This window comes from Larus michahellis, chromosome 1, assembly GCF_964199755.1.
Source record: "Larus michahellis chromosome 1, bLarMic1.1, whole genome shotgun sequence".
In the NCBI taxonomy this organism is placed as follows: Eukaryota; Metazoa; Chordata; class Aves; order Charadriiformes; family Laridae; genus Larus; species Larus michahellis.
Window position 1 is genome coordinate 132,022,262 of NC_133896.1, and position 14,946 is coordinate 132,037,207.

General features: G+C 36.4%; 1 protein-coding gene across 8 annotated transcripts in view; it reads left to right on the top strand.

Moving 5' to 3' along the window:
- DMD (dystrophin) overlaps positions 1-14,946 on the top strand; it is a 1,292,219-nt gene that overhangs the window by 1,017,031 nt on the left and 260,242 nt on the right. For all 8 annotated transcript variants that reach the window (XM_074604145.1, XM_074604126.1, XM_074604154.1 and 5 more), the window contains one exon: positions 12,904-13,093. In XM_074604145.1, coding sequence (XP_074460246.1) covers positions 12,904-13,093 — 190 coding nt within the window. The remainder of the gene's footprint in view (positions 1-12,903; positions 13,094-14,946) is intronic.

Consider the following 14,946-nt stretch of genomic DNA (forward strand, 5'->3'; position numbering starts at 1 on the left):
AGTATCCATCCTTGGAGATACTCAAAAGCTATCTGTACGTGGTCCTGGTAACTGGCTCTAGGGACTCTGCTTGAGTGTTGGACAAGATGACCTCAAAAGGTCCCTTCCAAGCTTGGCTGTTCTGTGACTCTGTGACAACATCTATGGGAATGAGCAGCTGTTGACGTCTTTTCATGCTTTCTACTGACTTCTCTCAGGTTCAGAAGTTAATATTGTTTCTTTAACTGTACCGTAATCAAAAGTTACATTCTTTTCTCGCTAATAAGTAGATAGTAAAAGCAGAGGGTGGAATTTTTTTAAAATTTTCTTTTCAAAAGTATTCATATGGGAAAAAAAATCTATAGTTATGTCTTCACATATCTGAAGACATTTCCCACCCCATATGATGGATAAGAGTTATTTGTTGCAAGATCATTTGAGTATGTGTGCTGCTACTTTATTATTTTTTTTTCTTAAATCTTGTTTCCCAGAGAGGGATACATAAAAAAGAAAATGGCTATCAAGTTAGTATTTTAGAATGTATTGCCATGCTCTTTCACTTGTGAAAAACTATAAATGTAAACATATTTCCTGGAAGATGAGCTGAGGTGCAATTTTTCAACTAATTGGAAAAAGCAGAACTAAGTCAAGGACTGCCAACCAGATTTCGGTCTTAAGATACGATGATGATTATTGTGTCAAATGCAATCACGAATGTGAGCCTTGAGCTGGCAAGAGTTCAAGTTGTTTTTAATCAGGCTTTTATTTGGATTTAGGCTTCCTATTCAGCAATAAGAGCAGCTAGGTCCGAAGAAATTATTTTTAAAAGTAAGCTTGGTTCCTTCTGCAAAAAGAACGGGATTGAAGAACATTGATGTTTCAAAATCTCATTGTGTTGCCAGATACACATAACATTGCCACATACAAGCCAATTCAGTGGTCGTTAACACAGCTGTTTATACAAGACTGTTGTAAATTTTGGTTATTTTGGTTAAATAACAGAAAATATAGAGGTATGTTTCCTTTAAAGACCTTATGGTATACTTTATGGATTTATTTGCATGAGCTGAAGTAAAGTTGAATCATCAATTAAACTGATGAATGCATCAGTTATGCATTCATTTCCGTAACTAAAATTTGGAAAGTGATTTAAGAACGGGTATACATATGTTAAGGAAAAGAAATACATCTTCCCAGACCTTGGATAGGTTATCTAGAATATATAGAGGATACTTGCATGACAGTGAATACAAAATGATAAGTCACAAGCCAAATGAAGTGCCTTTTTAATGTAAACACACCTGATAATTATTTCACAGTTTATGGAGGAGGAAGAAAACATTGCAAATCATGCACTATTTAAGAGTTAGATTTGGATCAGTCTGCCAGAATTGCATATGTAAGCATACAATTGTGCAATTGTAAGTACAGAATTTTTCAGGTATATTGACTTGTGTCATGGCTTTCCTTAGCAGAATAGCCAAACCTCCTCACTCATGGATTTAGGGTTTTGGTGTATTTATGCCTTTCTCCACCCTGTTAAATTGTCCAGAATTGTTGTTTGGAGGTTTACATTTTCTTCTGCTAAGAATTTTTATCTTTGGAATTTGTCCAAAACACAGTTGAGGTAAAACTATCACAGAACATACTGTTCCCTTTGAAGTCAGTTGAAGGTTAGTCATTCATCTCAGTGGAGTTTGGATTTTCTCTCTAAGGCTTTTATATCAAACACATAATGAGTTCTGTTGAACTGCGTGTGAGCTGAACATCTTCTGAATCTTCACGCCCATCTTCAAAAAGGGCAAGAAGAAGGACTTGGGAAACTACAGGCCAGTCAGCCTCACCTCCCCGTACCTGGAAGGGTGTGGAACAGCTCATTCTGGATGTCATCTCTAAGCATGTAGAGGAAGAGAAGGTTATTGGGAGTGGTCAACGTGGATTCACCAAGGGAAGATCATGCTTGACCAATCTGATAGCCTTCTATGATGACATGACAGGCTGGGCAGATGACAGGAGAGTAGTGGATGTTGTCTACCTTGACTTCAGCAAGGCTTTTGACACTGTCTCCTGTAACATCCTCATAGGCAAGCTTGGGAAGTGCGGGTTAGATGAGTGGACAGTGAGGTGGATTGAGGATGGGATGAATGGCAGAGCTCAGAGGGTTGTGATCAGTTGCGTGAAGTCCAGTTGGAGGCCTGTAACTAGTGGTGTTCCCCAGGGGTCAGTACTGGGTCCAACCTTATTCAACATATTCATCAACGACCTGGATGAGGGGACGGAGTGTACCCTCAGCAAGTTTGCTGATGAAACAAAACTGTGAGGAGTGGCTGACACACCAGAAGGTTGTGCCACCATTCAGCAAGACCTGGACAGGCTGGAGAGTTGCGGAGAGAGGAACATAATGAAGTTCAACAAGGACAGGTCCTGCACCTGGGGAGGAATAACCTCATGCACCAGTACAGGTTAGGGATTGAGCTGCTAGAAAGTAGCTCTCCAGAGAGAGACTGTGGAGTCCTGGTGGATGAGAAGTTGACCATGAGCCAGCAATGTGCCCTTGTGGCTAAGAAGGCTAATGGTATCCTGGGGTGCATTAAAAAGGGCATGGCCAGCAGGTCAAGGGAGGTCATGCTCCCCCTCTACTCTGCCCTGGTGAGGCCGCATCTGGAGTACTGTGTCCAGTTCTCGGCTCCCCAGTTCAAGACAAGGGACTACTGGAGAGAGTCCAGTGGAGGGCTACAAAGATGATCAAGGGACTGGAGCACCTCTTTTATGAGGAAAGGCTGAGAGACCTGGGTCTGTTTAGCCTGGAGAAGAGGAGACTGAGAAGGAATCTCATCAGTACTTATAAATACGTAAAGAGCGGTTTTCAGGGGGATGGTGCCAGACTCTTTTCAGTGGTGCCCAGTGACAGGACAAGGGGCAATGGGCACAGACTGGAAGACAGGAAATTCCATCTCAACAGAAGGAAAAAATCCTTTATTTTGATGGTGCCAGAGCACTGGAACAGGCTGCCCAGAGAGGTTGTAGTGTCTCCTTCTCTGGAGGTGTTCAAAACCCGCCTGGATGCGTTCCTGTCCAGCCTGCTGTAGGTGAACCTGCTCTGGCAGGGGGGTTGGACTAGGTGATCTCTGAAAGTCCCTTCCAACCCCTACCATTCTGTGATTCTGTGAATTTGCTGAATTTGGCTCTGGAATTCCATAATTTAATTATTTATTTATATTTACACAGTCCCAAGGAACAGAACTAGAGTTATAGTTTCTTCTCAATGCTGTCGAAACTCCATAATAATGATTTATTAGTATTACTCTGTATTCTTATATTCATATTACCTCCAGTTATAGTTCCTGTTGTGTTACAATCTTTCTGCAGTGGATCTATTTTAATTACATTAACTCCTCATAGCAGGAAACTTATTCTATATGTCAGTTTTCTGTAGGAGTCTGAAACCTGAATAGTAAAGAAAAACTATATAAGATATGGAGTGGTTCTTTACAACTAATATTAGTTGTATTAGATTATATAAGGTACAAGAAACAGTAGACAGTCTGCTGTCTCTCCATCTTACACAGATACTAACCAGTTTTGATTACCAGCTGCTTCTGAGCTGAATATTACAGACCTTGATCATCATATTTATTTCTTTTTAGCAGTTGTATGCTTCTTAAAATATATTGACATATTGAAATAGTTGTTTTAAAATATTTTTAGTTGATCTGATCTGTCAGTATCTTTGTGTAAAGTGAGTACTACTGAAGCCCCATGTTTTAGAGGGGAAAAAAAAAATTGTGTGTGATTGTGTGTTTATTTAGTGTTACTCTCACTTAACTTAAGATGATGCATGGTAAAATAAGAAATGTAAGCGCTGCCGGAGAAGTCTTCCAGTCTGGAAACTGAGGCTTCTTTCTCTTGCACTGCAGCAAATCACTGTTCTGCTAGGCCACTGATCTCAGCCCTCAGAGGTTGCAGCTTTAAATGAAAACTACACTAACAGTTTAATAGTATCCTTTGTGAGCCCTAATTGATTTCATGTAATGCCATCAGTGCATTTCACAGTCTTATTAAATTTACTTATTTCTACAGTAATTAAGGGTAAGAAAACAAGTGCCTTTAGAATATAATTATTTTCATAATCAGTTTTAATTACACTTCACTGTCTTAGAAAACAAAGATTTTATCTTAATAAATTGTATCTGAGTAATTAATATGCTGTTTATTAGATGGCACTGTTGACTGCCTTGGAATCTCAAAAGAATGGTATGTTTTGGAATGCAAAGAAAAACTTAATTCTACGTATTATAGACCATGAAGTGTGAAGAAGACTTAAACAGAACAATAATCTTTTTGCTTCTTTTGGTAGAACAAGTGACCAGTTTTGTCTGTTTGTTTTTAGCTTTGATTTTAGGATTTCTTCTTTTTACGACTTCTCTCTTTAATGGGAATACCAGATTGTTACCTTCCCATGTTTTGTTGGGGCATTATTTGAATGATATGAGGGTTAGGCTAGAACCTGTTCCATGAGTTCAGAGAAGTGGGGGTGGGAGTGGTAGTGTTTGTGGCGTTGTTTGGTTTTGTTGGTTTGTTGGGTTTTGGGTTTGTTTGGGGTTTTTAGGTTTGTTTGTTTCTTTTTTTAAGATACTTCATTAAGTTTTGACTAAGGGCTATTTAGAAAAGCTTGTTGAGTAAGTCCATCAGAACGTTATTCAGTATCTACAAGTCAATTTTAACGATACTTCATGCATTTGTGATTGCTGTGTGTTGTTCAGATTCCCTTTAACCTGTAATTCTTAAGATTTACTCTCCGGAAAGTGATTGATTTTGATGAAAATTTATCAGGACATTAGAAATACCTAGAAAACATAAAAGATTATCGATAACATAAAAGTTAACCTATAATTAGTTTTAATTACAAAGGAATTAAAATGGTCCGCTTAGTTTCAGTAATGATTTTTCTGTAGCTCACAACGTAAATGTGATATATGATTTTGATGAACATAGGGAAAATCATAGAGTGGTTTGGTTTGGAAAGGACCTTAAAGATCATCTAGTTCCACTAGACCAGGTTGCTCAAGGCCAGGTTGGATGGGGCTTTGAACACATATTTTCTGGGCTACCTGTTCCAGTGTCTCACCACCCCCACAGTAAAAAAATGTCTTCCTAATATCTAATATAAATCTACCCTCTTTCGGTTTAAAACCACTACCCCTCGTCCTATCATTACACTCCCTAAACTCATGAAGCCACCTCTCCTCATTGGCTTCTCTATCACTTGGATAAGGAAGTCATCATTGACGTATTCCAAGAACCTTCCGGATTGCTTATGCCCTGCCGTGTTATCTCTCCAAGAGATACCGGGGTGGTTGAAGTCCCCCAGGAGGAACCGGGCTTGTAAACGTGAAGCTGCTCTTATCTGTCTATCGAGGGCCTCATCCGCTCTGTCTTCCTGGTTTAGTGGCCTGTAGCAGACACGCACTGTAACATCACCCGTCCCTGCCCTCCCTTTAATCCTGACCCATAAGCTCTCGGTCGGCTCCTCATCCGTTCCCAGGCAGAGCTCCACGCACTCCAGCTGGTCCTTGACATAAGCGCGACACCCCCTCCTTGTCTCCCTTGCCTGTCCTTCCTGGAGAGCCTGTAGCCTTCCATTCCAACACTCCAGTCACAGGAGCCATCCTACCATGTCTCTGTGATGCCAGTAAGATCATAGCCCTGCAGGCGTGCACACATCTCGAACTTCTCTTATCTGTGTATACTTATGCACACTTATATTATGTTTTTTATATATTCTAGACCTATGCCAAAGCAAGGGAAAAAGAGACAAAAGCAAAGGGGGCAAGAAAAGCCTGTTAGAAAAAATTCCCTCTAACGCTTTTTATGCTTGCCATCCCATTTTGGGAATGTGGGATCCCATAAATGAGCAGAGTATAAGGAGAAACAGAAATTATTTTTAAAAAGGTTGATGAGGAATTTTCCTCTGTGATAACACAGGTCCTCTGTGCTGATGTTGGCAGATGCTTATTTAAGAAGAGGTTATTTAAAGATCCTATACAGAAATCTAAATATGTGATTTTGTGCCCCAGGGTGTGATATTTCCTTTGCTTAGCAACCCTTCTCAGGCTGACAAGTAATGGTGTAGAAGAGATGGGGGGTTAAAATCCAAGGTTGATCTGAAACTTCATAGATAAACACAAATTCTTCTTTGTTTTCCTCTTTTTCTCATTAAATATCAATGGTGCTTTAATAAAGAAAAGTAAGGAACAAACTGTCTAAATTCAAAAAATATGTTTTTAAATTGCTTTAGTGTCTTTAGTAAGAAAGAGAGCAGGTCAAAGGAAAACACTGAGGGGTTTTGATGATTTTTGTTATTTTCATAGGTGGTCTGGCTATTTTGAGAAGGGCCAGATGTAAGACTAGAAATAAGCCAGCCAATGAATAGCAAAAGAAATAGTTTCCCTCTTGTGCTGCGTTCATTTTCCTAAATACATAAACACCAGAAACATTTTTTTAATACAGCATATTTTCTGGTTTTGCAGAGTTTTACAATAGAAAAACTGGTCAGGAAAAAAAGAATTGTATCTTGCTTAGCCAATTGAATCACTGCTCTTTGAAGCATTTTCCCCTTTCTGGTTACAGATTTTTAAAAAAGGACAAATTATATGGTCTTATTACTATTATCAGGAAATGCTCTAGGATGTTCTAGTTTCAGTATCTGAAGAGACTGTCATCATTTAGGAAACTGTGTGTGATTATCACGGAAAAAACAATACTGTGTCCATATCAAGACAGATAGTCCAAATTGAAATCAAATTGAGGGGTTTTTTTTGGTCGTCTTTCCTGCAGAAGCAAAGAGAAACAACAGAGAACTGCCTCTGTGTGTTCATTTTGCAGCAGCTGTTGCATTTAGTTTCTCTGTATGCACAATTACACCTGGAATTTAAAATAATTTCACTGTTTATTCATACCTAATCAATACGGATAGTGCGGCCAAGGCAGAGATGCCCGTTGACTTATCTGAAGGCACTGAGAGTCAGCTTTCAGTTGGTAGATCACGTTGTTGAGAATAAATGTAAGGCAGAGAGCAGTACTGCACATAGAAATAGAGAAAGAAATATGTCAGTGGCAAGAATCCCGTTCATATGCCTCAATCAGCAGGGCAATACCTTTGTGTTCCCATTGGACTCCAAAAAAGGCATTTATTCTTGTTTATTCAAAGACCTTTCCAACCACTGAAATTAAATCTTTCCTTCTTTCAGTTCTCCGCATCAGCTGTCTTCATGGAGATATTAGCAGTGAGAAAGATCAGACAAAGAGTTCTAGAAAGTTATTGTTTCCTTTTTAGAGGTAGCTTTTTCATCAGGTTTGTCCCTTAGTCCTTACAGGAAAGGACTGACTGAAAAAAACTGAAAGTGTGTCTTTCAAGTACAAAATTCTGTACCAGCACACCAAAGCTTTCCTTGTTCCTCACTTAGGATAATGGGAGGATAAGGACCTGCGGATGAGTGTCAGCTACATCTGAATGCTGATCTCTCGAGTGGTTCAGATGCTGATATTGTAGCTCTGTATTTAGTTGAACTCTGAGGCTTTCTCATCATTTGCGACGTAGAAGTAATTTCAGAGGTAGAGTTGCACACAGGCAAGCAATATCCATTACTCTAGGAGTAATTGGGCAAAGAACGCTTTCCCAAGCCAGACAAAATAGTAATAGTAGGACGTAAGCATGTATATATAAAGATCACTCAAAAACCTCAGATCCATATAGATGTACCAATGCTCTACAGGAGAGAAATACTAGTAACCTCTATCAGGATGGTCGAACTAAAAGGAACATTTAAGCAAAAGTGTTACTGGAAGAATACTATGTGTCCCTGAGTGAGGTGTCAAGCAGGTTGAGATCCAGAAAACAATATGAAAGCAGCACTTTCATGCTGTCTCAACAGAGTTTTCCACACTTAATGTGTATCAGCTGCTCCAGAGTTAATCTGCAGATCAATCACTTACTAGCATGTATTAATAAGTTTAACTTGCACTGTAGAATGTAGTCCCTAAATTCTGGAAGAAAGTTCCTCTAAACAGTATTCCCAAAATCAATTAGTATGATTTATTTTGAATTTGCATTTCAAAATTCTGTCAATAATAGTTATTTTAAGAATTTAATGTTCCTTTTCATAATTTCATTTTCTTTTCATCTGTGACATCTCCTCATGTTCCCACTTTATCTCAGGTTAAATTATTCTGCTTCTTTGGTAGGTTCTTTATTAGTCCAAGTTAAAGCAGCTGAAGAAGAGTTACCAATAAGAGCTTAAATTTATTTAGTAGTAAAAATTAAATGTTACAATGAAGCTTTGCAGTTGTTCCCTTGTCACACTGAGCGAAGGGATATGATCCTCATGAAAAAGTGCAAACTGCTTCCAGCATTAGTAGGAAGATGCATGTAGTTCAAATTGTCTGTGATAGTTGGCTCCAGAAAAGGGAGTGTATCTTTTTTGGTTTTTAATTGTATGGAATTGTAATGGCAGAAAGGAGAAAATACAGTTATATATAGAAAACCTCATAAACTTTAGAAGTAAAACCATTTACTGATATTTTGTCAGCCATAGTCCAGGTTATTTTATTTTACATCTCAGTGTGATAACATTAGATTACCACAGTCTGCAGGTGGAAGTGTGATTTACTGATATACTGAACATTGAACGATGCAGAATTTCTCCACTGTTATTGCCGTTAAGGAAATACCTGTGGAACATAAATTTGTTATTTAGTCCATTATGAATATTTTCTGTGCTCACTCTGCAGTGTATTTATATACGTATCATGTATTCTGTATTAATACAGTGTAGTGTACCTTGGCATAATGCTCTGCGCTTACTATGTTTCCTGTTATCTGAGCATCTCAAAGCATTATTTAAACACTGACCCTCGCAATGTATCTTGTAATGTGAATAAGTGTTTCAGATAGACAAACAGATACTCAGAAAGTGGGAATGATTCATTACAAATTATGTAGCAAATACTACAACTGAATAAAAAACTGTGATTCACGCTCATGGAGCCTCTCCAAACACTCTATTCCTTGTGTTGTACGGATTGGGGGTTGATGAATGAAGAACTCTTGCAATACATTTAATGACATCATGATTCCTATACCTCAGCACTTTCTCTTCTTGGTTGATTCTGTTACAACATGTTCAGTTCTGTATATTTTGTATTTTGTTGTGTGTATTTGTTTTGTGTGTATATCACAATATAGACTCTTGACTTTTAGTTCATAATATAGTACCTTGCTTATGAACGTAAAGATCACACAGATTTCAGATAACTTTATTTTACCCTTCTTATCTTCACAAATATTTATAAAAAGCTGTGTTTTAAAAATATTAGCTTTAAAAGTTCTCAGCATCACAGCAAATTCTTGTAGCAGAGGCTGGTATTTTTTTTTTTTCTTTTTTCATTGATTTTTTTTTTGTTAAACCCTTAAAAACATCTTCCTGTGAATATAATTGTTCACGCTTATACACATTGTGTGACTCAAATCCTCTGACGTGCCTCCATTTTCCTCAACTTGAAGCCTTCAGCTAACACATTCTTAAGAGTGTACCATAATTTCTGTCCTGCAACAAAGCTCATATGACAACTAGAGTTGGTCTGTCCACTGTCACTGATGCCACTGGTTCCTAAAAATCAGTCCCTGACTAGACTGGGGACCATCTTACCTACGTAGGTTTATTTGTGTAAAAATTAGGCTTTTGTAAAATTAAAATTGTATAAGATTTAAGTAACTTACCATCGTAGTCAAGGCAAAAAGGTTGACTCTGGCCTTGAATCTGGTTCAACAGATGTGTACAGGCAAGGGAGGAGAAATTAATTTCCAAAAATGCTTGTCTCCATGTTTTGCAGAGGCAGTGTGGTTGCCCAAATTCTGGGTGTCTAGATGAAAATAAGATGAATCCCATCTTTAGTATTTCTGCCATGAATAGGAAGCTTTTGATTATATCACTGTGTGCTTATTTTTATAAATAAGTAGAACAGAGAAAAACAGCATCATTCCATTAAAAATAATTTTTGTTATGATTGTCTTTTAGTATTTCAGCAGTATTTTGTAGTTTTCCTACCGTGCAGTTTTCCATTTACACTAAAACATATTTCTGCTAACTTCATGTTCTTTTCTTACAGCTTGCACTCACTATGAAATTAAACATATTTGGATGATACAGAATAAAAAGAAAGCATCTTTATTTTGGTTTTGTGCAATAATTTCTTGTTCAATATACATATTTTTGTCTCCCCTATAATTTTGTGCAATTTATGTTATCACAGGCTGGATCTGATACTCAGTTTTATTCTTCATTTTTAGACCTTCTTTTCTGTATTCTAACCTCATAATTTTGAAGTAATTAGAAAGCCAAGTAGAGTGAAGCTTATTGATATGCTGCAGAGCTGTCAATGTAGCTGAATGTTTATTGCATGTTAGATCTATCAAAATTTAAAACGCGAAGTATTAGGTATCTTCTGGTGCGTCTGTTAGTATGCTTATAGATAAGCATTTCTGTAGGCTGAAAGAATTAAGTGCCGTAAGATTCCTGTGCATCATAGAACAGAAGTGATAGAAGATTTTTCATAACTAACATTCTTGACTTAGATCAATAAAAAGTTAAATATACACAAACAGAGTTAAGACCTTTTTTTAAAAAAAATCTTACTGTGCATTTGCAGATTGCTGTTACTAGAGCATTGCTATGTATTTGTAGGAGTTCAGATGGATTGTAGTTAAAAATGTGCCTTTATTGTTTTGAAGAACTGCATGTCAAGAAAGTTTTATACTTGATATTGCAAAGGCACTGCTACTAGCTATCATGTTGCACACTGAAAATTGAATTAGAATAATGCTATAAAGCATACCTTGCAATAGAATTGTGCTCTGAAGAACTAGATAAAATATTTTTTGTTTATGTAAGTTTATTCCATTTCCAAGTTCTATCAAGTAAGTGTGATCTATTTTTGATCTAAAAGTGATAAATAGGACAATACAGTATTTTCCAGGTAAAAGATTTCCGTTTCTTATTGTCTTTTTTCTAAGTTTATACTGATTTAGTGTATATTGCTAGTAAGTTTAGATGTGATAACTATGTAATGATTTTTTAGTTTAACAGCAGAACCAAATTCTTTCATTACATTTGTTTTCAATTTGAAGTGTGGCCTAACCAGAAGCCATGTTTATGTCCATGTAGAATAAAGTTGGGGAGATCATGTTCACTGTTCTGGAGCTAAGTGTCTCACTCTCCTCCTAAGAGGCCCCTGGGGACACATTCTAATACAGGCTAAGCAGTGCCATGATGTGGAGAATTCTTGTAGATGGAAACAGGTGCATCTGAGATAAAAATCCAGTCAATTTTTAACTTTTTAAAAATTGATGGATGACTTTGTACGGAGGCATTCAATAGCTTTCTCAGTTTTTGAATCAAAAACAAAAAAAAAAATCCAAGTATAAGTTCCTTTTTTCATAAAATGGTGAAATACCATATGATACCAAAAATATGATAGAAATATGGTAGCTATTGTGAGATGTGGCTCTTGGGGAGGATTTTTTTTTTTTTCTGAAATGATTGTCCTCGCCTGTACTTTGACTGCATTTTTCTGTTCTTACTGTCCTCTGCTGCGATTTACTTATATGCTTGATGAAAAACATGTTAAGTCAGTGCCACTTGGCAAAACTTGTGGGTTTTTTTTTTTTGTTTCTTTTCTTACTTCAACTAGTGGAACAGGTTTTAGGATGATATCAAGGAGTACAACGTCTTCATGCCAGGAAACAGGGTTTGAAATAGAGCTTAACACTTAGAAATTTCATGGCCTCTTCTGGTAAAGGTATAATAAATTCTAACTTGAGAAATTATATCTGCTAAAATGTAGTATCTTTATCTCTGTCTAAATAACTATAAAACTAGACAGGAGATCTATCTAGAAATATCCAGATCACTGTAGACTAAACACAGATGTGCATCAAATTACATTCACTCCACTTGAAGTACCATAAATTATCAAATGACTTTACTTTTTTTTCTTAGCTTAAAAAATTACTGTTATCATGCTGATGTTAAACGAATATGAATGTGATAAAATAGCAAAGTAGCCTTGACAGATTTGTGTTAATGAACAATATGTCACGCTTACATGCTTACATTTCTAAATCCCTATTTAGGTAAAATTCAATGTAAAAATTCAGTGAGAACATGCGACAGCTACATTGCACATGAATGCTGATAGAACACAGATATACTTTAATGTTTTTTCAGCACCAGAATTGCTAGAGCCTTTAGTGTTCTTTCCCAATCTATGATTTAGATCTTCCCTCAGGATAAGATAGCCTTTGTATACAATCGTATACAATAAATTGTATACAATTAAAACAAAAAATTGTATACAATTGTTATTGTATTTTATCATGTAACTGATAGAGATCTTTCTTATAATTTATCACATTGATATTAAAAAAGAAAACCAAACCAAAACACAAAGAAACCCCCAAACTTCAGTGTTATTAGGGTTTAAGGTGTTGAACACAATTTCCAATGGTTTCAAGTCATAAAAAATATTAAATTCATCGTACCATGCGGTGTCCAGGAGCTATTTCATGATTTCTAAAAATAAACGAGTTTTCCCATTGTAGTGTTAATGACAAATAAGAAAACAATCTTTGATTAAAACAAATCAGGGAATTATTTCTGATTTTATTTTATTTTATTAATTGTGCAAGATAAAAAAGGAATCCAACCTGCCTAACATACAGTGCAAGTTCGGTAGTTAATGTATCTGCAAAGTGACCTTCCTTGGTACATGAAAAATACATAACGTGTCTTTGCTATGTTTTGATTTAATGATTAGGATTTGTTTTCTTCCTAAGAGTGCTGCATTTGACTATTTGTACTTGCGCAGGGTTTGTGAGCGTGAAGCTGCACTGGAATCAGCCCTAAGAATGTTGCAGCAATTCTACCTGGATCTTGAAAAGTTCCTTGCTTGGCTTACAGAAGCTGAAACAACTGCGAATGTCCTGCAGGATGCTACACACAAAGAAAAGATACTAGAGGATGCCAAAACGGTTCGGGAGCTCATGAAACAGTGGCAGGTAAATCAAGCACTTCAGTTTAGAGACCTGTCAGGTATCCAAAGTGGTGCGTTTTTTTCCAGTGCGCGGCTGCTCAACAAAACTGAAATTGTTTTAAAAAAAGAGAATCGGTTCTACTACTAATCTTTAAGTGTTGCTTTGGAATTTGTTGCAGGGATCTAATGTGAGTCACATCATGATTCTGTCTGACATCTTTCAGCATGTAACACATTTGAAAAAGTGTCTTCAAGTACAGCTTTAAAATGTACAGAAAGGAAACATTGATGGAATGGGCATTTAGATATTTTTTTTATCACGTAAAAATGAATTATTCTGCCAAGTTACAGTCTTGAATTGAGCACTTGACAGAAATGAGAGTTTATTAAGAATTTCTGATATTTATAGAAGTTATATAAATTGCATCAAGTTTATTCTCTGCAGCTTAACTGAATTAGTTTTCCTCCATTACTTTCAAATACATGAAAAATGTTAATTTGGTATTTGGCTGATTATTGTCAACACGCTCTGTTGCCATAATAAAAAGATTAAAATTTTCACAGTTAATGGCTGGACAGTTTTCAAACAGTTGTTTTCCTCTGGAAACAAAAAATCTTGAAAAAGAAGGACAATATTGTAGTTGGTGTTCTGGAGAATCCTAAGGAGAAAGAAAAATAGTTAGTTGAGATGGTGCTGTTGAAGTATGTTGCTATGCTTTCATTGTGGTTTCTTCACTACAGTTATTGAGAGGAATTCACATGTCTGTGTGAGGTCTTAGATTTCTTAAATATGAGGTTGGTCGGCTGGCTGGAAGGCAGGGCCCTTTCTTCCAATATTCCTTGATAGGGCATGACTTTCAGGTTGACAGAAAGTTCGAAACTGGAAGTTCCAGGTGCTGAAGGCTCTATGCCTTAATTTATTTATGAAAAAAAATACTATGAAAGATTTTAGTTATAAGTGATTATGTTGAGTAAGTACATTGGATGGAAATGTTACCTTCTTTTGGTACTACTGTATTAATACATACATGGCTTTAATTTTTTGACTGAACTGCTGCTAAATTCCATTACGTTATGCGCTGAAATCTACAGTTGTTGCACTGGACAAAAGTGAAGTCTGAACCACATTTTTAATAGTGATCTGTCTTTATGATAATTCGATTTTATAGTAATACACCTTAAATCCTTATGTGTTTCTGAATTCGTTGAGCGTGATCCTGGAGGGCAGATTTGAATGCAAGATAGTTCTCCACTGAGCAGTTACTTTTCAATATAGGCCATCTGTTTATATTCTCTAGATTAGGTTTTTGGTTATAATGGTGTTAAAACAATTGAATTATCAAGTATTTGCAGAGGTTTATTTTTTTTAATGTGATCATTGAGAAATGGGTTATTTGGCAAAATAGAGATACCTAAAAATTTAGGTAGAATGCTTCATTCTTAACTGTAATGGAATTTTGTACTCCTGGTTATCTTTTCAACTAGTATTTTGGGGTTTTTTTTAATTTCCACATAGGAACCATACAGAGCTATAGACAAAATAAATGAATGAAAGTCCTTCCTGCTGTAAATAATTAATGAAGTATGTAAAAATATCCACCGTATGAACAATTGCTTTGAACTGTAAGCTTTCTTGTAAAGATTTTTATACATTTAAATTGAGATGTTCGACTAAATTTTCAGTTCAGATCTTCTAAGGCAGGAAATTTGTGTAGTCTCTGTTTCACTTCTGAAAAACAAACATTGCTATGTTCAATATCTTGGCTGTACAAGAGAAATTACTCTTACATTTTAAGATGAAACAGGAGTATGCAGAGGCAAAAAAGTGGTTGTTCTATCTTTTGCTCCCAAAAGACTGATATATACGTGTCCACCAAC